Source organism: Acinonyx jubatus, chromosome A2 (genome assembly GCF_027475565.1).
Source record: "Acinonyx jubatus isolate Ajub_Pintada_27869175 chromosome A2, VMU_Ajub_asm_v1.0, whole genome shotgun sequence".
Taxonomy (NCBI): domain Eukaryota; kingdom Metazoa; phylum Chordata; class Mammalia; order Carnivora; family Felidae; genus Acinonyx; species Acinonyx jubatus.
The window spans coordinates 54,333,310-54,356,759 of record NC_069383.1 but is presented as its reverse complement, the minus strand read 5'-3'; the positions used below and the strand labels follow the sequence as shown (position 1 = coordinate 54,356,759).

Below are 23,450 nucleotides of genomic sequence, written 5' to 3'. Positions count from 1 at the left end.
CGCTCTGCAGAAGATTTTTATTTTGATGAGGTCCCAGTAGTTAATTTTTGATTTTGTCTCCCTTACCTCCAGAGACGTGTTGAATAAGAAATTGCTGCGGGCAAGATCAAAGAGGTTTTTGCCTGCTTTCTCCTCAAGGATTTTGATGGCTTCCTGTCTCACATTGAGGTCTTTCATCCATTTTGAGTTTATTTTTGTGTATGGTCTAAGAAAGTGGTCCAGGTTCATTCTTCTGCATGTCGCCATCCAGTTTTCCCAGCACCACTTGCTGAAGAGACTGTCTTTATTCCATTGGATATTCTTTCATGCTTTGTCAAAGATGAGTTGGCCATAAGTTTGTGGGTCCATTTCTGGGTTCTCTATTCTATTCCATTGATCTGAGTGTCTGTTCTTGTGCCAGTACCATACTATCTTGATGATTACAGCTTTGTAGTACAACTTGAAGTCTGGGATTGTGATGCCTCCTGCTTTGGTTTTCTTTTCCAACATTGCTTTGGCTATTTTGGGTCTTTTCTGGTTCCATACAAATTTTAGGATTATTTGTTCTAGCTCTGTGAAGAGTGTTGGTGTTATTTTGATAGGAATCACGTTGAATATGTAGATTGCTTTGGGCAGTATTGACATTTTAACAGTATTTGTTCTTCCTATCCAGGAGCATGGAATCTTTTTCCATTTCTTTGTGTCTTCTTCAGTTTCTTTCATCAGCTTTCTATAGTTTTCAGTGTATAGATTTTTCACCTCTTTGGTTAGATTTATTCCTAGGTATTTTATGGTTTTTGGTGCAACTGTAAATGGGATCAATTCCTTGATTTCTCTTTCTGTCACTTCATTTTTGGTGCATAGGAATGCAACCGATTTCTGTGCATTGATTTTATATCCTGCAACTTTGCTGAATTCATGAATCAGTTCTAGCAGTTTTTTGGTGGAATCTTTTGGGTTTTCCATATAGAGTATCATGTCATCTGCGAAGAGTGAAAGTTTGACCTCCTCCTGGCTGATTTGGATGCATTTTATTTCTTTGTGTTGTCTTATTGCAGAGGCTAAGACTTCCAATGCTATGTTGAATAACAGTGGTGAGAGTGGACATCCCTATCTTGTTCCCGACCTTAGGGGGAAAGCTCTGTTTTTCCCCATTGAGGATGATATTAGTGTTGGGTCGCTCGTATACGGCTTTTATCATCTCGAGGTATGATCCTTCTATCCCTACTTTCTTGAGGGTTTTTATCAAGAAAGAATGCTGTATTTTTTGAAATGCTTTCTCTGCATCTATTGAAGAGGATCACATGGTTCTTGTCCTTTCTTTTATTGATGTGATGAATCACATGAATTGTTTTGCGGATATTGAACCAGCCCTGCATCCCAGGTATAAATCCTACTTGGTCATGGTGAATAATTTTTTTAATGTATTGTTGGATCCGGTTGGCTAATATCTTGTTGAGGATTTTTGCATACATGTTCATCAGGGAAATTGGTCTATAGTTCTCCTTTTTAGTGGGGTCTCTGTCTGGTTTTGGAATCAGGGTAATGAATACACAGTAAAATCCTAGTGCCTGGTCCTAAACCCTGGTTCCACTGTTTATAACTGTGTGAGCTTGAGCAAATTCTCATACATAAAATTGGAATAATGTACCTCCCTCATAGGGCTATCGTGATGATTAAATTAGAATTATGTACGTATATATGTATATGCCTACATACGCGTGCACACACACAGTGCTTATTAGGTAGTAAGAGCTCATTAAATGTCAGCTCTTATTATTTGTTGCTGCTGTCAGAGAGGAACTAGATGAATGGCGATGGGGCTGATACTGAGCTCTGTGCACCACTCTTTGTGAGAGTGGAAGCGTGGCCTCTGAGCGTCAGGAGCCACTTCTTCATTTGTGCTCTGGGTTTCTTCTGATGTGGACTCTCAGGATTCCCTCACTACCTTTTCTCCTGTGTCTTCCTGTTCTCATCCTGGCTCACTGCTGTCAGTTTGTAAACATTCCCAAGTGTCTCATTACTCACAGGCAAAATAACCAGCAAAATTGATTCCTTTATGTCCCATCTCCCATTTTCTACTCCAACCCTGTAACTTGGCTCATTCTTATTTGTCTCCATGACCCCATTTCCACCACTTGACTGAATCGCATTGTGTTGTCATTAGAAGTACTTCCTCTTGCTTTAATACTCTCCCCCTTATTTCATGGCTGTTTGAATTCTCCTTTGCCACCAACCTCTTGGGCTCTTCTTCAGTTTTCTTTTCTTGATTTTCTTCCTCCTGCTCCTTTGTGGCTTTTCCTTATGGTGCTGACTTATGTTCCTTTTTCTTCTCACCATACCATACATCCCTGCTAATTTCATCTACTTTTATGTCTTCTCCCTTTCTTTTGTAATATGCTCATGACTGTCATCTCCAGCCCAGACCTCTCCCCTCAGGCACAACCAAAAAGCATATTGGGCTTCTCCATTGAAAGTCTGACAGGCACATCAAGCCTACAACATTGAAAATATGTTCACTCCTCAAACCTGCTTGTCTAATTTTTTCAAGCTCAGAACAAAGCACCAATGGCCTTCACCAGTTTCTTACCTAGAAGCCCATTTGACTCTTACTTTACCTGCTATCTAATCAACCACCAGATCTCTTCAGTTACCCTAAATATATCTGTTCTCGCCGCTTTCCTCACCACTTCGTTAATGTCCTGGTTCCAGACACTTTTCTCACTTGGATGGCTCTGTCTCCCTCCCTCCTCTCCAGGGCTGTTTCTCTCTAGTCTTGTTTTCCTCCAATCCATCATCACAGGCAGAGAAATATTTTAAAAACAGAAATCGAAGTATTAGCACACTTCCTAGAACCCTTTAGCAACATTTTGTTGCCCTTGAAGTTCAGACTCTTCAATAAGCTGGCCAAGCCCTGTGTGTTTGGACCCCTCTTTCTCCATCATCTGTACCTGTGTGGCCTCCCACACTCTGCCCTTCTCCCATGCTGCACTTCTTTAAGTTCCCTGACAGGGTCATCTGCCATGTGCTGGGTGTTCACATGGGTGCTTCTGGTGGCTTACTCCCTGCTTTCGTGGGTGGGCAGCCTCTGAGTTTTTATAACCTAAATTACACTCATCCCTTAAGTCTTAGCAAAAATACCCTTTTCTCTGAAATGTCTTTCCAAGCCCTTGATTAGGCAAGGCCCCTTTTCTGTGCGCCATTGTAGCTTGTACTTCTTGTTCCAACAAAATGATTATAGTTATTTATCTGCATTCTGCCTTGACCTGTAACCCCTGGAAACAGTAATCATGTTTGTCTTGCTGTGTGATTGAAAGAACAAAATTTTGCTTTGGTGCGTACTGTTGCTGTTCTTCATTTGTTCATTTCTTCCTTCCTACATTCCTATAATGAGTGTGTACTGAGATGGTGCCTTATGCTGGCCACTCTACTGGGTATGGGATTGTGGTAGTGAATAAGACACGTGAGGGCCTTGCTCCTTTAGAGCTTATAGTCAGGGGAGGAGTCAAATAGTAAATAAGGAAATAAGTAAGTGAATGGGAGGATACTAGTAAGTACCACAAAGAAAAGAAAATAGGAACCTATAGAATAATGGGGTAGGGGATGATAGTAAATGGGATGGCCAGGGAAGGCCAGTCTGATGAGGTGAGTTTGAACTCAGATATGGATGATGAGAGAAAGCCAGCTGTACAAAGATCAAAGGGAATATGTCCAGGCACAGGAAAGAAAGAGTTTCTGTGGCCGTGAAGCAGCCGTGACAGAGGGACGTCAGGAAGGCCAGGCAGGCAGAGTGATGTGCGGTGGGAAACGAGTGGTGGCAGGTCCTAGAGGGCTTTGCGCTCACGAAGGGGAGTTCGGATTGTTTGGAAGGAGGCTTCTCTCTGGTTCAGGATATATGCTCTATTTATGCTCCAGCTAAAGCTAAGGTGTACGAGGAAAACAGCTGCTTGAGTTTCAAGGTGAGGTATAGGCAGTTGACTTAAGGCAAATATCTGTGATCCTAGCAGAAACTCTTATAACACTGCTTTGAGCAAGGGCAATAATAAGTGCTGATTACACGACAGGCTATATGTTTTTTTTTAATTTTTTTTTAGCTTTTATTCATTTTTGAGAGCGATACAGTGTGAGTGGGGGAGGGGCAGAGAGAAAGAGGCAGAATCTGAACCAGGCTCCAGACTTTGAGCTGTCAGCACACAGCCTGACATGGGACTCGAACCCACCAACCGTGAGATCGTGACCTGGGCTGAAGTTGGACACTCAACCAACTGAGCCAGTCAGGCACCCCGACAGGCTATATGTTTTTTAAAAGCTGCCAAGGTACATTTTATATGTCATGGGCCATAAACTTGTAGGTATTGATAATATGACTGTCTAGTCATAGTGCCTGATACTACCACCAAAATGATTGACCTTTTATAACTCTATTTTTGTGGGTACAGAATTTTATGGCTTAAAAAAGAGCATTGCTAGGAATGTTTAATCCCGAAAAATGTCAGATCCCCAACATAGGATGCTGAACAGATAATGTTGACGAGCTGTATTTTTAATCATCTTTCACTTGGATGAACTTTTGTTAAAAATGAATCAATAATGGAGAAATCACAGGTTGTAGGAGCCTCAGACAAGACAACGCATGTGAAAGCACTTGAAATTATAAATGTTCTCACAAGGCATAAGTTATTATTACTGTCGTTACAGCCAATTCTTTTTAACCAAATACTGGAACTGGTATACAAGTTGAGACTTTAAAGACTGGCTGTCTCAACCGAGATGAGAAAATATGCAATGCCAAAACACCTCTTTTCTAACCAACATGCCTATGAATTTTGTTGGTCAGCTTACGTGTGCAGAGGCTAATAATGTACACGTATTAATCTACTCAGCAAAGACTGAGTACCTACTGTTTGACAGCTAGCCCCTTAGTGGCTCTGGGGATAAAGTCATGTACTAGACAGGCACACATATGCCTTCATGGAACCTAAAATCCAGGGGATAGTGAACATGGTGTGTGTGAAATAATGATCACTTCTGCTTTTTTTTTTTTAAATAAAGTGGCCACATTTTATAGATGTAAACTATTAAAAGTAGATAAATGCTTATAAGGATGTTGTATATTGTGAATGTCTAAATATTTTTTATTCCTTTGAACAAACTTTCCATTGGGTTTGATTTTGAATCCCTTTCAAAGCCCTTTTTTTATAATAAAATTTTAAAAATGTTTATTTTCACAGAGAAACAGAGAAAGCACAAGCAGGGGAGGGGCAGAGAGAGAGGGAGAGAGAGAATCCCAAGTAGGCTCTGCACTGTCAGTACACAGCCTGACATGGGCTCGAACTCACCAACTGTGCCACATGACCTAAGCCGAAATCGAGTTGGACGCTCAACCACCTGAGCCACCCAGGCACCCCTGTCTCAAATGCCTCTTGCACAGTGGATTTCTCCACCTCAAAGTTGGTGGGTGGGTTGGTCTTGCTGAGACTGGGACAGAAAATTTATGTGCTGTGACCAGTAAGAGCTCAGACGTTGAAGGCATACTGTCTGGATTTGAATTACCCCTCCCCTGCTAATATGCTTGTGCCTCAGTTTCTTCATCTGCAAAGTTAGGATAGTAATAGATTTTTGCAAAGATTGAATTGAACGATGTGGACAATATGGTTTGTCAGTGCCTGGCACCTTGCACAATCTGATTTCATATAAACTATGTGTTATGGTTATTACCTTCTGGCCTGCCTTCTCCATTCATAGTACAGTTACATAACCTTCTCCAGTTCAGCTGCACAGCGGGCTTGGGGAAGTCTGCAGTGTTGGCTGTTTTCTGGGATGTGTTAATAGTGCTGTAGGAAGCGTGTTTTTGACAGGAGGTCACAGAGGTTCGAGAGCCTCTGGTGATGTGTCATATTCACTCATTACCAACTCTCTCAGGAGCTCTAACAGTTTGTAATTGACTTTCCTTTGCGGAGTGAAAAAAAGGAAAAAGGGGACAGTATTATTTTACTCTGTTACCCTGAAATAAGGCAGAATTTGGCAGGGGTGGGGAGGCAAGGCTGGCTAATAAGCCTTGAATAAGGCAGACATGTTCTGAGTAAATAAATATGCTCACAAAATGACCGCTTAAGAGAGTAACTTTAATTTAGATTTGACACAATTAATGGTAAATATTTTATATCAGATCTAGTTTACACATGTATGTATACCCTCAAAAGTCTGAAACTGAAATAGTTTCACAAAACAATACACATTCTATTGTAATGCAACATTTTCTATTCCATTCTCTTCCCTGTAATTCCATTTCATTCCCTTGCATTCTTTGGAAAGAGACCCGTAGTGTGAAAAATATTGACATAAGAAATAACTGGACCTAATAAGAATAAGGATATGAGTAAGAAGAATTAAGTGGGATAGTCTTCCCCTATACGTCTTAAATATTTTCAAAGTAATTGTCCTGTCCCTTATGCAAAAAACAAAACAAAAAACCCAAATAACCAAAACCACTTGATATTTAGTTCTTACTGTACTTTTACAGAGGTTAGCTCAATTTGACTTTTCAAATTTGTAATCTTTTCTATCCCAGCAAAGTTGTGGATTTATCATCATTAGGGCAGAAAGTCAGTGCAGTGCAGGCAGAAAACCTGGCTTCTACCTCTGGCTTTGTCATTACTCATGTTTTCCTGCCTTCTTGAGTCTCACCTTGGGGTGGGAGGGGTGTTAAAATATTTATTGTATTTAAAGTAATTAATTTCATAACATCCCTTCCTTTCTCTTCTACTTTTGGGCTGTTTGAGGGCTAGCTGAGATACATACTTGAAACAGTTTTGTAAGCTAGTGTGCTCTTCACAAATTGGACTGTTGGATTCTATATTTGTAACCCTTACCTTCTCTTTACGAAATTTCTTGTAGATTTCTCAGTTGAATACACTGATAGCCCTTTTACTGGGAGAACTTCTACCTGGAGATAGGCAGAAGATCATGACAATTTGTACCATAGACGTCCATGCCAGAGATGTGGTGGCCAACCTTATTTCTCAGAAGGCAAGTTCATAGAAATTTCATGTATTGTGTGTTGTTTCCTAAAAGTGGTGTTTATTGGCAAGAGTACTTCCAAGAAAGGTGTTTTTTAAGTTGTATATTTTTAATTAGTTCTATGAATTTAGTTACACTTACTGTGAGTGACTTTGATTTAAGTAATTATCTTCATGAGAGTTATCCCAAGTCTTGCACATCAGAGTTTTGCCAAGTCAGGAACCTCCAATTCATACCATCTCAAAAACTAACCTAGGATGTAAGAACCTCGTGAAGTCACCGTGTTCGTTTCCCTGTCTTCAGGCTTTTCTACACATCATCATCTTGGTCTGCTGGCCTGTGATTATCACCTCTCTGGCTTACCCGGCCAATAGCAAAAAGATTGTCATTTAAAACTTCTCTGTGTGCCTTTGATTAGTTTCCTTTGGAATAAAGAGGAATAGTGGTCACCCCTTGTCTTTTTTTTTTTTTTTTTTTAAGGCTAAATGACATTCTTTGCAGAAGTCACTTTCAGGACATGAATATCCTTCTGACCTCTGTACAGAGCCTTTGTGTCTCCTAAATACTGGCACTGTTTCATGTGAAAGAATTTTCTCAGCTTTTTGCTAAAATACATTTCTACTTAGAAATGTCACAAGTGTGCTTGTCTCCTGAACAACATTGGTGAATCATGCCTGTTGGCTACTTTCTCCTCACCCCTCTTTTGTCTGCTGGGGATGGCACTCTAAAGCAAGACCATTCCTTTTACAATATGAATGCATTATGTATTTTGAAATGTTTCCTGTTGTTTTTCTAGCTCTTTCTCAATTTATTAAAATCAAAGTGAATTTTCATTCTCTCCAGAAAGTGTCAGCGCTGCTTCTTTGTGTAAGCCATAAGTGTAAAAAATACTTCTTCCAAGTTCAGGGCCATCAGTGATATTGTGTAATTGCTAATCCAAAACTGATCCCCTCTACCACTTACCAGGTATTCTCATTTTGATAATGGACCATTGGTAACTATTCTTTGAATATGACCTTGCACCTTTTTACATACTTTATTATGTTTTTTCAGTGGTGATGGCTTACAGTAGGATGAATTATGATTTAAAATATGTCCTTTGTACTCAAAGAGGTAAAGACTTTGTCTAATTTCTGATCATCTAATATATACAGTTGTACAATGTTGAGATGTATTTAGGCATCAGAACATTTAGTAGATAATAATTTTGGTAACTTAAATGGTTCCCAAGAAGTCCTAGGGTCACAAATGTATTAAAAGAGACTGGAATTGTTTTTTTCAAATTGGAAAAAGAATGGATAGGATTAAGAAAAGAAAGAATGGCAATGAAAAAAAAAATACTGTGATTTAATTTAATGAAAAATGAAGTGGAAAATCTCTGTACTAAAAGCAAAACTGGCTTTAGAATGGACTTTGTTGGAAGTATAGTTTATTGATACCTCTGACATGAAGAAATTATGGTTTATATGTTTTACTACAGAGTGTATTTTTCCGACTGATTTCAATGATGAGAGTATAAAGTTAGAAAAGGGATCAAATCCCCTGGGCTGATTCATAAAAGGGGAAAAAAGCATTGCTTGAAAAAATTGATGTTGTTTTACAGTAAAAGCCTTCTTAAAATGAAGACTTTTATTACACATAGTTTTGATGAAGTATTGAACCATCTACATGCAGTTGTGATTTGCAATAGCATGAAGAGATTACTGTCTTGTGAGAATTTTAGAAATAAAATGTGAATCAGCAGAATTGATTAGGTGAATAAAGTGTGTTGCCCCAAAACATACAGTGTCCTTGTAATATCTTGTGATATGTAATGATCTTGTGATATTTTCAGGTTGTCAGTCCCCAAGCCTTTGCTTGGCTTTCTCAACTTCGTCACCAGTGGGAGGACTCCCAGAAACACTGCTTCGTAAATATTTGTGATGCCCAGTTCCAGTACTTCTATGAATATTTAGGAAACAGTCCTCGGCTAGTGATCACTCCTTTAACTGACAGGTAACAAGGATAAGTGGAAGTCAGCTGAGAAAAAGTGAACCAGAATAGTCCCCTAGTGTGGGTAAGGGTGTGTGAGATGGAACAGAAAGGTGTGAGAGAAAATGATGAACAAACGTGGAAACTATGAAAATGTGTGTAAATGGGCTAATGGAGTCGCATGGTAGACATTGACTTTAGTTTGAGACAAGGTAAATAGAACCAAATTAGAGAAGCAGAGATAGAGACACTGGATAGACAGATCATGAAATCATGACCGGATTAATATGGCAGAGGGCAGCCCTTGTGATCATTGAGTCCATTCTCTCCTGTTATGCATGGCTAACATTCTGATTCCAGGGTTTGTAACTGCCTCCCACACTTGCATCCCTTTATGGAAAGTGTAAACATAGGAATTGCCTACATTCAGATTAATTTTTGAGGGATTACCTACAGTGAAGAAAAGAAGAGTGGGAACATAGGTCCATGAAATGGTTTAACAAACACTTAGGAAATACTGTGCTGAGTGCTTTTCCAGAATTCATTAAAGAGACAGGGGTTCTGCTCTCATAGAATGCACTTTCTCGTTGACTGTGGCATGTGAAGGCTGGGAATGAGGAGGAACAATAATCAAATTAACAAAGTTATTTTAGGTGGTAATATATGGTAAAACAAAAATGAAATAGGGTGATATGTTAAAAAGCATTTTGAATGGAGAGTCCACTATAGATTGGTTATGGGAATATTTGAGTTGGGACGTAAATGACAAGTAGGAACTAGCTATGCAAACATCCTAAGGCAGAAAGTGACAGGCAGAGACAAGTGCACAGTTTCTAAGATGAGAAAGACATCAGCCCGTTCGAGAGATAAACACAGAGCCAATATGGCTCAAGTAGGTCAAAGGGGAGGGGATTACCATTATTAAAAGTTCATTGCCACTTGACTTTAAGTCAATATATACATACCGTCAGAATGTTGTAGGTAAGGATAAGCCACTTTGGCATGAAATTCCATATTAGTATTCCATCCTCTGTTGAATTACTTGGTGAGAGAAAGCATGTATATTCATGGGCATTCGTGAAAGAGGAAAGACACCTCAAAATCACAAGAGTGTTCCTACTTATCCAGTTTCACCATACATACAGTTTATCTGGGAATGAAAGTGTAGGCATTTTTTTTTCTGGGCTCCTGGGTGTCTCAGTTGAGCATCTGACTTCAATTCAGGTCATGATCTCACATTTGTGGGTTCAAGCCCCACATCAGGCTCTCTGCTGACAGCTCAGATCCTAGAGCCTGCTTTGGATTCTCTGTCTCCTTCTCTTTCTGCCCCTCCTCTGCTTGCGCTCCGTCCCTCTCCATCTCTTAAAAAAAAAAAAAGAAGAAGAAGAAAAGAAAAAAAAAGTGTCAGCAGTTTTAAATATGTCAGTAAAGCTGGCTTGTGTTGATGATCTTAGGAAGTCCGTGAAATTCTTGCACTAGCTTTGTGATTATTCTTGCTTGTATTAATCTGCTCCCGATTTCATCACTGATAAATTGTAATTCTGTTTTTCTAATTCAGTTCTCTTTAATTGTCTCTAACTAAAACTCTGTTTGCTATCTTAACTGGTTAATTTATGTACTTCTTTCAGTGTGAGAGATTAAAATTTGTATCTTGACAAAATCACTTGAGAGTAGTCAAAACTTCAAATGCTAAAAGTCTACTATATATGTGCCATTATAAATAAAGATGAGAAGAAGGGAGGCACAGGGTGTAGGAGAAGATGGGAAGAGACACTTCAGAGTGTGCCAGTAAGTGAGGACTAATAGCTTATTAACTTTTTGATTAAAAAAAAAAAATCACTATGTGGTTTATTTGCAGCTTAAAAGGAAGCTGAATGTTCCTTTTGATAGAGTGAATGGTGCTGTGTAAGATGTTCACTTGGTGAACATTTCTTTTCCATTACATTTTTTGGGTTGTTTACTAATTGTTTACATTAACACAATGTTGCCTTCCAAACATGCTCATTACATCTCGTATGATGTTGATCTTCCCCTTGTGTGTGGTAGGCAGGGCAGTCAACCTCCGCAACAGTTCCTGCTTCCCTACGTGGGCAGGTTCAGAGACGTAGGTCAACCAGCTTGCAACTGAGAGACTTGGGCTGGAGTGCAGGTGGACTGGGTAGGAGTGTGAAGGATAAGCCGTTACAGAGAGACCCAAAACATAATGGCGTCAAGTCCATGGAAGCAGATGTGTCACTTGCATAAGTAACAGTCCAGAGGAGAGGGGCTCAGTAGTACAGGCTGGCAAGTGGCCAACATGCCAAACAAGACTTCTGCCTTTGTTTTGGCAAGTGAAAGAAGGCAAAAGATCTAGAAGGAGCTGTTGTGGGATTTCTCTACAGCATTTCAGCACACAGTGTGTTCATTGGAGTTTGGTCACTTGGCTGCTCCTGGCTGGAGGGTGGGGGGAAATCTAGTTGGAGCAAATAGCCACATGTCCAACCAAAACTTGGAACCATGAGAGAAGATTATTAGCAGATAGTCTGCACTATGAAAAAATACTGTAATTCCTAGTTCAGAGGTCTTTGCTTTCCATATTCAATGTAAGATGTGCTTAAACATGTGATGACCGTAAAATATAGATACACTTTACATTTGCATAAGTAATTGCTTCTGTTTGCCTAGTACTCTGAATATTTTAAGGCATCTATCTTTGGCATTTTTAATGAATCCGTACAATAAATTCCTCATATTACAGAGGCACGTTGTAATATGAAATGAGAGGCACATTGATGTCAAAAGACTTATTTAGGATTAACATCTGATGATTGGCAAAGTAGACCCTAGTCCCTTGACTACAGATGTCCATGTGTATGTCTTTCTATTAGGTCCACTGTCTGTAGTAAGACAGAAGTAATTTATGAAAACCTCATGTTAGATCCTTGCTATTTGTTAGTTTTTCTTCTTTTACAAGTATTAAATTCTGTCTCTGTATAATTCTCAGCCTGAGAACCTCTGAATCTTTCCTGTAAAAATAGGTGTTATCATAATCTAAATGCATGTAGCAACATGTTCAAAATGAATTCCTGATATATATTTTAATGTAACAAATTTTGTTTTGTGTAGTTGCTTTATATATTGAAATACATATATATTTGCATACTTTACATTTATATATATTTACGTATCTCATCTTTTAATGTATTCATTAAGTATCAGTTTAATGAAGTCAGTGTTTAATTCATCACCAAGATGTCTGTTTTTCCTTTGTAAACAATAGTTTTGAGACGTTGTCTGCCATATTAATAGTATCTCTACCTAGACATATCAGAAATTCAATGGCATTACAAATCAAGTGTTATTTGTATTGATACACAGCTCTTAGAAAATAAGAAAAAGCAATACATGCTTTATTTTTTTAAGTAGCCAACCTAAAATTAAATTTGATATAAATTATTATTCTGACTCTTGTTATTGCCATGAACAAATCCTAGGTATATTAATATTGATTGTTATGACCATATTGTAGAGCCTGACTTCTTAAACTAAAAAAACAAAGTTGTATTCTCCATTATGTTTTCTAGAAATATGATATCAGCCTGTAACATTGGTATTTTTTGTTATTGAAAGGTGTTACATCACTTTAACTCAATCACTTCATTTAACCATGAGTGGAGCCCCAGCTGGCCCAGCAGGTACAGGAAAAACAGAAACCACCAAAGATCTTGGACGTGCCCTTGGCATGATGGTTTATGTATTCAACTGTTCAGAGCAAATGGACTACAAAGTAAGATAGTCATAAAATGTTATATTCTGACAATATTATTTATTCCTGATTTGGAATGATTGAAACTAATAGCTCAAAACCTTCTTCTGTTAAATTCTCAATGGCTCGCTCTATGATTTAGTCCATAGGAAACATCTATAAGGGATTGGTGCAGACAGGAGCTTGGGGCTGCTTTGATGAATTCAATCGAATTTCTGTGGAGGTTCTGTCAGTGGTGGCAGTGCAAGTGAAAATGATACATGATGCCATCAGAAACAGGAAAAAGAGGTGAGTAGCGCCTGGCTTCCTTCTATTGTTACGGATACAAAGAGAAACATAAAATAGTGAAGCACACCTCGTCTTCTTCGCTTGCTGCCTATCTGCGTCTTGTGAAATGGATAAAAGCAAACCTCATCTTCTTTGCTTGCTGCCTATCTGTGTCTCGTGAAATGGATAAAATAAGAGGAACTGGTTTATTTTGAAGAATGATTTTGAATAACCTCCTATTTTTGTTAGCGGTTTTTAATTGTTCAATGCAACAAAGGTGTACTACATTTATACGTCAAAAAATAAACCCTCTTGATGATGCTAAATCCACTTAGCAGTGCTCCGTTCTGTTCTACCTTGACCTTCTGTTTGCACTGGACACAATTGGTCCCTCCATTCTGCCGGACACGCTTCTTCACGTTGGTTCCAAGACACCACCATCCTCCTGGTTTTTTCCCAGCTTCGGGGATGCCCCTGGGCTGATTTCTTCTCATCTACAAAATCAGAAAAAGTATAGTAACTATCTTACTGATCATTGTGGTGCCTAAATGCAGAGCCCTGGGACAAGTGTCTGGCACATAGTCAGCCCTGTATCAGTGTTTGCTGTTATTTTTTGTTATTATTTTCTGACCTATCAGTATTAGATGTCACAAGGCTCAATCTTTGGGTCTCATTCCCTTGGTAATTCCACCCAGTCATGTGGCTTTGAGAACCATCTGTCTGCTGGTGGCTGCTGGGTGCCCAGACTTCCTTTCTCTGATACCTTGACCTCCAAAGACAGTGCCTGTTGGAGCATCTCATGACTCCACTTGCTGCCCCGTAGGCCTGTTATATTTAATAGATGCAAAATCAAAATCCTGGTGTCTCCACCAACACTGCTTGCTCAATGTTCCATCACAGTAGAGTACACACTATGCTCTGCTCGTTACTCAGTTACTCCAAAAAACTTCCCAGATATATCCAGAGCCTAACAGCGTCTCAACATGATGCCACATTCTAAAAGACAAAACATGACTGGCACTTGGGGACTGATGGCTCAATTTGAGAAGTTAGTATTATCGTGGTTTTCTTTATAACATTTGTTTGTGGTTTTCTTTGCACTATTTTTTGTATACAGGGAAATCTCATTTTATCTGGCCTACCCACTTACTCGCACACCTTAGGGCATTTTGCTCAGCTAGCTGTCTTATCCATAGGGACGGTTCAATCTCCCAGTGAGGGAAGATTATAGAAACTGTGACTCTATTATAGAAGTTTCCATTTATTGTATATGACATCTAGAAATTCCCACCTCTTAAAAAACCTCTCAGTGCTTTTATCACATGGCTCTGGGATACCACTTGACTATGACCACATGTCTGCTGCCTTACCTGCCCCTACTCTAAGACCATGTTAGAGAAGATTAGATTCTTTCCTTTTTGACTCCCCCCCCCCCCCAGATGTATTTCATTTAGTTCTTAGTCACAATCTTATTATTTGATGTAACCCAGATGTCATTTGAGGCCATCCATTCTTTACTTTTTTTTTTTTTAACATTTATTTATTGTTGAGAGACAGAGCATGAGCAGGGGAGGGGCAGAGAGAAGAGAGGAAGACACAGAATGCGAAACAGGCTCCAAACTCTGAGCTGTCAGCACAGAGCCGGGTGCGGGGCTCGAACTCACAAACCGTGAGATCATGACTTGAGCCGAAGTCAGACACTTAACTGACTGAGCCACCCAGGTGCTCCGAGGCCATCCTTTCTTAAGGAGATTTAGATAACTGATCCGTGCAAGGATTTCTGGATACTCCTAACTATACTTACTGGTAGTTTCTTCTTTGTCCATGTCTCTGTGTATGTAAGTTGTACCTGTTTGTCTCAGGCTGGCCCATAGACAGATGGCTAGTCTTCTTGATGTTTTCATGAATTATTACATGCTCTTTATATTCAAGAATTTAAGAGATGGAACCATGCCTCAACAACAAAGCCTATGCGCATCTTGCTGGCTCTACCCCCTCAAAGTCTATACCCTTCACTGTGGCTATCCCTGCTGTATCACTGGAGAGCATGCAGGGGCCCTTTTACAGCAGCTCCCTCTCTGTGAGTGGCCCTGTCAGGCTTCTCTGCCTTCCCTGGCCTGATATGCTGGGATTGAAGATTTCTCCCTTATTACCTTGGCTATACAAAATCCATCTTCTCTTAGTTATCTAGTATCTAAGAAGCTCTTAGTCCTAAAATCTGTGTCTCTTTTCCCTCTCCCTTGTGTGAGGTAGGCCCAGCTCCTCGACTACTCTAGCCCTTGCCTTTTTCAACAAGAGAGAGCGCTTTCTCTTCTACCATCATTTGAAAGTTTCCTTCTACTGTCCTTCACTTTGGCTCCTCTGGCTCTTGCCTGTTTCATTGGTCTGGCCGTCAGCAGCCTAACTAGACCCTTGCAGATCTTTCTACACATCTTTCGCTTCTTCTCCAATGCATTTAAGTGATGAGAATAGCGATAGTCATAGCTAACATCTGTTGAGTATGTACCGTATTCTAGGCATTGTCCTCTTAGCCATTTATACATATAATCTCTTTTAATCCTCATATGATCCAGTAAAGTAGATAATATTATCACCACCCCCTTTCCTTTTTATGAGATGAAGGAATTGGAACGTACCTAAAGTGATAGAGCTGCTCTCTGAACACTCACAATCTGGCTCCACAGATAGCTTTCCTAACCACCACACTATTCTGCCTCTCCGTGGTAGTCAGTAGATATTTGCTGAATAAATGGGAGGCAGTGAAGGAGGAAGGTGAGTAAATAGACTTAATAAAGGTGGAACAAAGATGTCACTTTGTCCTCTTAACATGGATATTTTCTGTCTTTGCAGCGTCCCATTCAAGGAATTGCAGCCCATGTTGAAGGCAAAAATGACATCCCATTTCGATGTTAAAGTAGCCACGTCCTCATTTTTATATTCCAGCATATATGGCCATGCTAAAATATAAAACAATACTTCCCATATTTGTAACTCTTTGAGGGGAAGGGAGTGTATTTTTAATAAACATGCTTCAAAGATTTTCAAAATTGTATGCATATGAATTGTAAAGAAAATCACCCAGAATCAACAGCTGCCTAATAATAATTTGCATTTTGCGGTGGTGTGCGTTTGTCATTGTGTATTCACATTCAATGAGCACGTTTAATTCCATCAACATTCTTCTTACGGTAGATTTGTATTTCTTGGGGAAGTCATCACACTGAAGCCATCAGTTGGAATATTTATTACGATGAACCCAGGATATGCTGGTCGAACTGAATTACCAGAAAATCTCAAAGCTCTTTTCAGGCAAGTGTTAAGCTTTGTGGTTTAGCATCTGGAGCACTCATGCCACCTAATGTTGCTGGTTTGCACTGTTAAATGATTTGTTTTTACTTGAGAATTCCTGTGGAAAACCTCTTATTATTGCTTTGGGATTCCTGATAGAAATTCCATCATGATAAGTTTAACTCTTTTGAAATATGAAGCCAGAACTTAAAATCATTACTTAAAAGTTGCATGGTACATTCAAACATTGAATACTAGCTCTTTTATAATGATGTCTTTATTATAAACAAAGTTTTTTTATTAGTTATAGAATATGTGGAAAATACAGAAAAGGATAAAAGGTTACAGCTTTACCACCCAGAAGTGGTAATTGTTACCTTTTTTTGGCCTCTTTTATAATTCAGATTTTACGAAGTTAAGATATTATTTTAGGTATGATTTTTATTTAGTTCTTATTTAATATTTTGACATAAGTAGTTTATTGTATTATTGGAAATTCCTTGGAAATGCTATTTTATGTAGCTTCAAAACAGTCTCTTTCACGGCTTATCCATAATTTTCTTAACTGTTCCCTATTGTCTGACCTGAAGGGTTTGTGTTTTTCTTTGCAGTTTTTTATGATCATAAAACAGACTATAAATATCTCTTCACATGAAGAGTTACCCTATTTCAGATTATTACCCAGAATAGATTTGTACATGTAGAATTACCTGGTGAATGAATAAAATACCTATCGATGACCTGCCTTCCAAAAATATTTTACCAATGTATACACTTATTAACAGTCTGTCAGAGAAGCTGTACTGTATCTGAACCAGTTGTGTTTCTCTCCTATTTTAAATCAACTTTGTTCAGGTATAATTTCATGTAATAAATTGCATGCATTTAAGGGTACAGCTTGTGAAAATATTTACCACAATCAAGATATGGAATATTTCCAACCCCTGGAAGCGGTGCCTCTTTGACGTTAATCCCCCATACAACAGATGTGTCTTCTGTGGCTCTAGGTTAAATTTGCCTTTCCTAGAGTTCATGTTCTGTACTCGTTTGTACTTGTCTGTGTTAGCTTCTTTCCTTGAATGATAAGGTTTGAGGATTCCTCCAAGTTGAGGAGATCAGTAGGTCTTTTGTAGGTGATTAGTATTCTGTTGTAGAGACATATTACAACCTGTTTATCCATACACCAGTTGATGGACATTTGGGTTTCCAGTTTGGGGCTCTTATGAATAAAGCTGCTATGAACAGTCCTCTACAATCTTTGTGTGAACATATATCTTCTTTTGGGTAAATACCTATGAAGGAAAGTCTCATGGCAAATGTGTGTTTGACTGTATTAGAATCTGCCAGTTGGGTTTCCAAGATGGTGGTACTATTTTACAGTCTCACCGTCAGTATATGAGAATTTCGATTGCTCTGCGTTCTTACCAAGTTGTAGTCCATCTAATAGATACGTGGAGGTATGTCATTGTGGGTTTAGTCTGCTGCATTTGCATGATGGATCATGATTTGAACATCTTTGAACTTACTGGCCATTCCCTTCACTTTTTTGAAGAGCTGTATTGTGTATGCTTCCTTTGTGAAATTCATATATTGCAAATACTTCACTCCTAATTTGTGGCTTGCCTTTTAATTTTCTTAATGGTGTCCATTTTAAATGTCCATTAAAAAATTTTTTTTAATTTTTATTTATTTTTGAGAGAGAAAGAGAAACAGAACGTGAGCGGGAGAGGGGCAGAGAGAGAAGGGGACACAGAATCTGAACTGGGGACCGTGAGATCGTGACCTGAGCCGAAGTCGGATGCTTAACCGACTGAGCCACCCAGGCACCCCTAAATGGTGTCCATTTTGAATGAGATGGAATACAGTTTATCAATTTTTTTTTAATATGCTAGTTAAGAAAGTTTTACTAGTCCCAAGTTGGAAAAATTTTCACAGGTTTTCTGCCAGAAGTTTTGTGGTATTGTCCTTTTTCTGTTAAGGTGCTAGATTATATTGATTGATGTTTGCCATTGCTAAACAATTCTCTAATGCTGCATTCCTGGGATAAACTCTACTTAGTCAGGAGATACTATTTTTTATATTTATTTTGCTGGACTCAACATGCTACTATTTTTTAAAAAAATTTTTTTTTAACGTTTATTTATTTTTGAGACAGAGAGAGACAGCATGAACGGGGGAGGGTCAGAGAGAGAGGGAGACAAAGCATCTGAAACAGGCTCCACGCTCTGAGCTGTCAAGTGACAGAGACAGTGTGTGAGTGGGGGAGAGGTAGCGAGAGGTGGAGACACATAATCTGAAGCAGGCTCCAGGCTCTGAGCTATCAGCACAGCGCCCAACCTGAGGCTTGAAGTCGCCCGCTGTGAGATCATGACCTGAATTGAAGTCGGAAACTTAACCAATTGAGCCACCCAGGCGCCCCTGTTTTGTTAAGGATTTTTAAATCCACACCATGAGGGATATTGGTCTATAGTGTCCTTTCTTGTAGTATCTTTATCTTGTTTTGACATTAGGGTATGCTGTCCTCATGAAACTAGTTGGCAAATGCTCCCTTGCCTATTTTGTTGAGAGTTTGTGGGGGATTGGTATTATTTACCCCTTATTTTATTTTATTTTATTTTTTTATTTACCCCTTAAATACAGGATAGAATTAAACAGTGAAGCCATCTGGGCCTGGGTTTTTCTTTGTGGGAGTTTTTTGGGGTTTTTTGTTTATTTTTTTTTTTTTTATTTACCCCTTAAATACAGGATGGAATTAATCAGTGAAGCCATCTGGGCCTGGGTTTTTCTTTGTGGGAGTTTTTTGGGGGTTTTTTGTTCTTTTTTCTTTTTGTGATAGACTCAACTTCTTTGATATGGAGCTATTTATATTTTTTATTTCTTTTATTAGTTTTTGGTAATTTCCATCTTTTAAGAAGTCTTTCTACATTTTCTAGATTATTGAATGTATTGGCATTTATTTGTTCATAATATTCCTTTATTATCTATAGTGACATCTCCAGTCCATGTCTTTTATGGGTAATTTGTGTCTTCTCTCCTGTTTTTGCTTTTTTGAGCTAGAGGTTTATCAGTTACATTTTCAAGAATTCTTTGGTGTTCACAGTATATATTATTATTCAGTGTCTGCCTTCAAAATGATAGGCTTTTAACATATGAGGTAAGAACCTCTATAGTTTTTAGTGTGATTTCTTTCCCTTCTTTTAAGCTTGAAATTTGCTTGTCCATCTGTCTAGATATTTAATCATGTTTCATTTGTATTTTCTTCTAATTTTTATAGTATGAATTTTTAAATATACTTTATTTGTCGAGAACTTCTTTTGGTTGGTAACATGAGTATTTAAACAGAATTCTTTTCCCAAATAGTCAATTAGTCCAGCATGCTTTATTAAATGTTTTTCTTTCTTCATAAAACAGCTTGCCTAGCATAGCGGCTGTATGATGTCTATTTAAAAAAAATAGTAATTTTAGACACCATCTATCCTTAGAAACGTAATGATTATAGAATACTTGGATTTGAAAATGGTACATCTTTCCAGTATTTTTACATTTGTATCCCAGTTCATCTCCTGCATGTTTTCATTTGGGTCTCAAAATTTGAAATTGTTTTGTGCCGTGTTCGTAAATTTGGTCTAACGAAGTAGAGCCTCACTTATGTTGCGGTGCTAGTACTCATGTCAGCAAAGTTTGAAGGCCAGTTTGGATGACGCCAGTAGCATTCATGAGTGGAGAAGGCTCAGGCTACTATGCCTGAGCCCTGAGAGCGTCCTGATGCCACCACTGACCTGCCTCGGGGCTTAGTGTATGTGCTTGCCCTTCTCAGAACCTTAGTCTGCATTCTGCAAAATACTGATGAGGAGAGGAGCCACTTCGTAGACTTGTGACAATTAAGGGAGAGAGTGCATGAAAAGCTTTTCATGCTCTGTATGGCGTGAAGAAAGTGCTCAGTAAAAAAAAGTTGTCAGTATTAACGTATGTACCACACAAGTCAACTCACTGCCTTTTCTGTCCTGTCCCCTATTTACTGTTCATCTTTAGTATTTCTATCCTATGATAAGAGTACAAAGCGTGGGGAAAGTGTGGGTGTAATTTAAATAGGAGAAATAGTCACGGCATAGATCCAAAGAAACTTAGGAATGTTTAGGGTGAAAACCTAGATATGCACACTCTAGACTGTAATTATATTTATAAAAGCAGGTGGAGGAACACTTTGGACTGTGTACTTTAAGAATTCTAAAATAGCAGGCTTATTTACTTATTTGGTTCCTTTTTTGCCCTTCAGTTGAATAGAATGTTTTCAGATTTTGCTGTCCAGGGCAGTGGTCTTTGGGGAGGACTTTGTGGAACCCCCCCTCCAAGAAGGGGAGTTAAACGTTACGTTTTGGTAAATTTTTATCTTAAAAGTGTAACCAAGCTGGCCTGAGGCAGTGGCCTGCTAGAAAGAGCCTGTACCAGCTTGAAAGCACTGATAGTTAAATTTTCATGAATTCAATAAGCACAGCCACTAATGGAAATTTAATTATATAAACATTTGATTATATTTAAAACAAAAGTGATAAATACTCAGAACGCATCACTATTTCAGTCCTACTGATGCGCTTAGATCCTTTATATCTGCTTTGTCTGTTTGGTGGTATGCTACTGCACATCTCTTCCCAGGCCCACATTTAGTGGTATGTTGATAGATTGAAGTTAGCCATGGTGCAGGTGTTTATTCTGTGGAAACCCGCAAATGCTATTTTTGGAGAGCCAGTCATTAAGCATTTACTAGCTCAGCACAGGCCACAGGTAAAGGTGGCCTCTAGCCCCGAGTATCACTCAGTTTTCTACAGTGATGACTTACTTATAGGAGAATATACCACAGATGTTCCTTAAGCTCTTACACCCATCCTTCTGTCATTTCCAGACATTCCGTCTTTTTCTATGTATCTAGTAACTGACGGACATTTTTTACTTGAAGCAGAGGGTCTTGTTAGCTGTGATGGACAGAGGTAATTGTGAACTGCTTCAGAATGGTGAGAATGTTGGTACAAATTAATCATTTGATTTCAGCAATCTGTACATATTACCTTAGAACGTTTTAAAACTAAATTTCGTATTTCCTTTTCAGACCCTGTGCCATGGTGGCGCCTGACATTGAGCTAATCTGTGAAATCATGTTAGTTGCTGAAGGCTTTGCAGACGCACGTTCACTAGCCCGCAAGTTCGTGACATTGTACACACACTGCAGGGGGCTCCTCTCCAAGCAGGTGAGGAGTTTTTTGTTCTCTTTCCTAGGTTTGTACATCCCATTAAAACTGCTTTTGACACATAGATGCTGGGTACTTTATCACTCACATTACAGTTAGACCTTTTAGAGTAATTTTGTATTTTCCGTAAAATTTTGCAAATCTTTATTTTAGTATTTGTAATATTCTTTTTCTGATTTTAAACATGAGACATTTTAAGTTGACTGTTGATTGGTACTATGTACAATTGTCAGTGGGCTCTGTGATCGTCTTTAACTCTCACCAATGTTATAATTGTTCATGGAATTTTATGCTGCCTGCTTTGTTGGTGAGAATACTATTTTCTAGTGAGAGACGGCCAAGAGTGTTTATAAGAATCAGAAGAGGTAAAGCTGATTTTCCAAAGAACCCTTCAAGAAATGTTAAATGAAAATTTTTCTCATTTGGTGGTAATCCCTTATTTGAAGGTGGGTTTGTTATTTGTTTTTACATTCGGTGTGTGATTCCCTAGTCTCTGAAGTGGGTCAGACCTGTTTTTGGTTTTGTTGTGTTTTGGGGTTTTGTTTTTTTTTTTTTTTGGAGTATAGCTGATGCTCATTGATGTTAGTTTCAGGTGTATGGCACACTGATTGGATACCTCTGTACATTATGCTATGCTCACCACAAGTGTGGCTCCCGTCTGTCACCATACAAGGCTGTTACAGTACCATTGACCATATTCCCTGTGCTGTACCTTTTATTCCTGTCCAGTAGCTAGCTTCTTGCTGTTTCACTGAAGTTGCTGATGAGCTACACAAATTATGTATGTATCAGCCTCATTACTTTTAAATTCAGCTTTGTGGTCGCCTTTGACCTCACTTTTTCGATGACCTTTCATTAATTCCTGGTGACATTATTTTGCAGCTTTTCTGGCATGAAAGTATTAAAATGCCACAGTTAGAACCACATAGTTACCTGTACTGACAGATGTCCTTATTTTGAATTACCTGTCAAGGTGGAATTTGGACTCTGAGAGCGAAATTGATGTTGTCCTTTTAATACGTAAATTTACATTCTGGGGGGAAATCCTAGCAAATTTACCAACATGGAAAAATGTTTATGACAGTGTTCTATGCAAAAAATGCAGCATGCCAAACTAGATACGATCTACAACTTGCATTTATATTACGCTTAGACTACATGTATTATATAAAGTAACTGGGAAGTACATAGTGATTTTTAATTTTTGTCTCTGGGTGATAATACTGTGAGTATTTTTTATTTTTCTCCTTGTTTGTGGTATCCTTCTTATTTTTTCGAGGAGTTCATTTTAATTTTATCACGGGCAGAAGTCAGAAGAAAACAATGTCACTGAACCCGTGCGGTACAGAGTTGCAACCGCATCCATTCCCAGTAGTAGTATTTAAACACTGAGTGAGCACTTACTGTATCCAAGTAACATGTTGGTTGATTAAGAGGACAAGCAAGAACACATGAAACCAGCACACTCAGAGTTCGGAGTTCAGAGAACTTCCGGGATTGAGTTTCCGTTAGATAAAAATTAGAAGAACATGCAGGAGGAGATGATCATAGTTTCTTCCTTGAAAACCATAAGGTATAAGGGAGGTGTTGGGAGGAAAGGTAGAACAGACGAGGAGAGCATTCTCCAACTAGAGGAATGTCATGGGGCAGATGAGGGAAGGCAGTGAGGCCAGGACAGAAGGGCTGAGTTAGAAGTATGGACGCTGATACTTTTCTAAACTGTAGGGATTTAAGAAGAACCTGTGGATGGTTTTGACTGATGGACTAGCATAATGAGAACAGTGAAGATTATTTCAGCAGTTGTTGGATTTACATGTTGAGAAGGGTCACCAACTCGTCTTAAACCCGTGTCCAGAATTTCTTCTACCCCCTCTCCTTTAATGTTCTTACTGCACTGACTTAGCCCCCTCCTCAGTCTCTCTGACCTCCACACTCCA

The 23,450-nt window shown here is 38.8% G+C and overlaps 1 protein-coding gene across 1 annotated transcript in view; it reads left to right on the top strand.

The window, feature by feature from the left end:
- The window catches only part of DNAH11 (dynein axonemal heavy chain 11), a 349,268-nt gene that overhangs the window by 138,616 nt on the left and 187,202 nt on the right, over window positions 1-23,450 (top strand). The window contains exons 31-36 of the mRNA XM_053218315.1: window positions 6,877-7,008; window positions 8,834-8,994; window positions 12,580-12,736; window positions 12,858-13,003; window positions 16,175-16,291; window positions 21,375-21,513. Coding sequence (XP_053074290.1) covers window positions 6,877-7,008; window positions 8,834-8,994; window positions 12,580-12,736; window positions 12,858-13,003; window positions 16,175-16,291; window positions 21,375-21,513 — 852 coding nt within the window. The remainder of the gene's footprint in view (window positions 1-6,876; window positions 7,009-8,833; window positions 8,995-12,579; window positions 12,737-12,857; window positions 13,004-16,174; window positions 16,292-21,374; window positions 21,514-23,450) is intronic.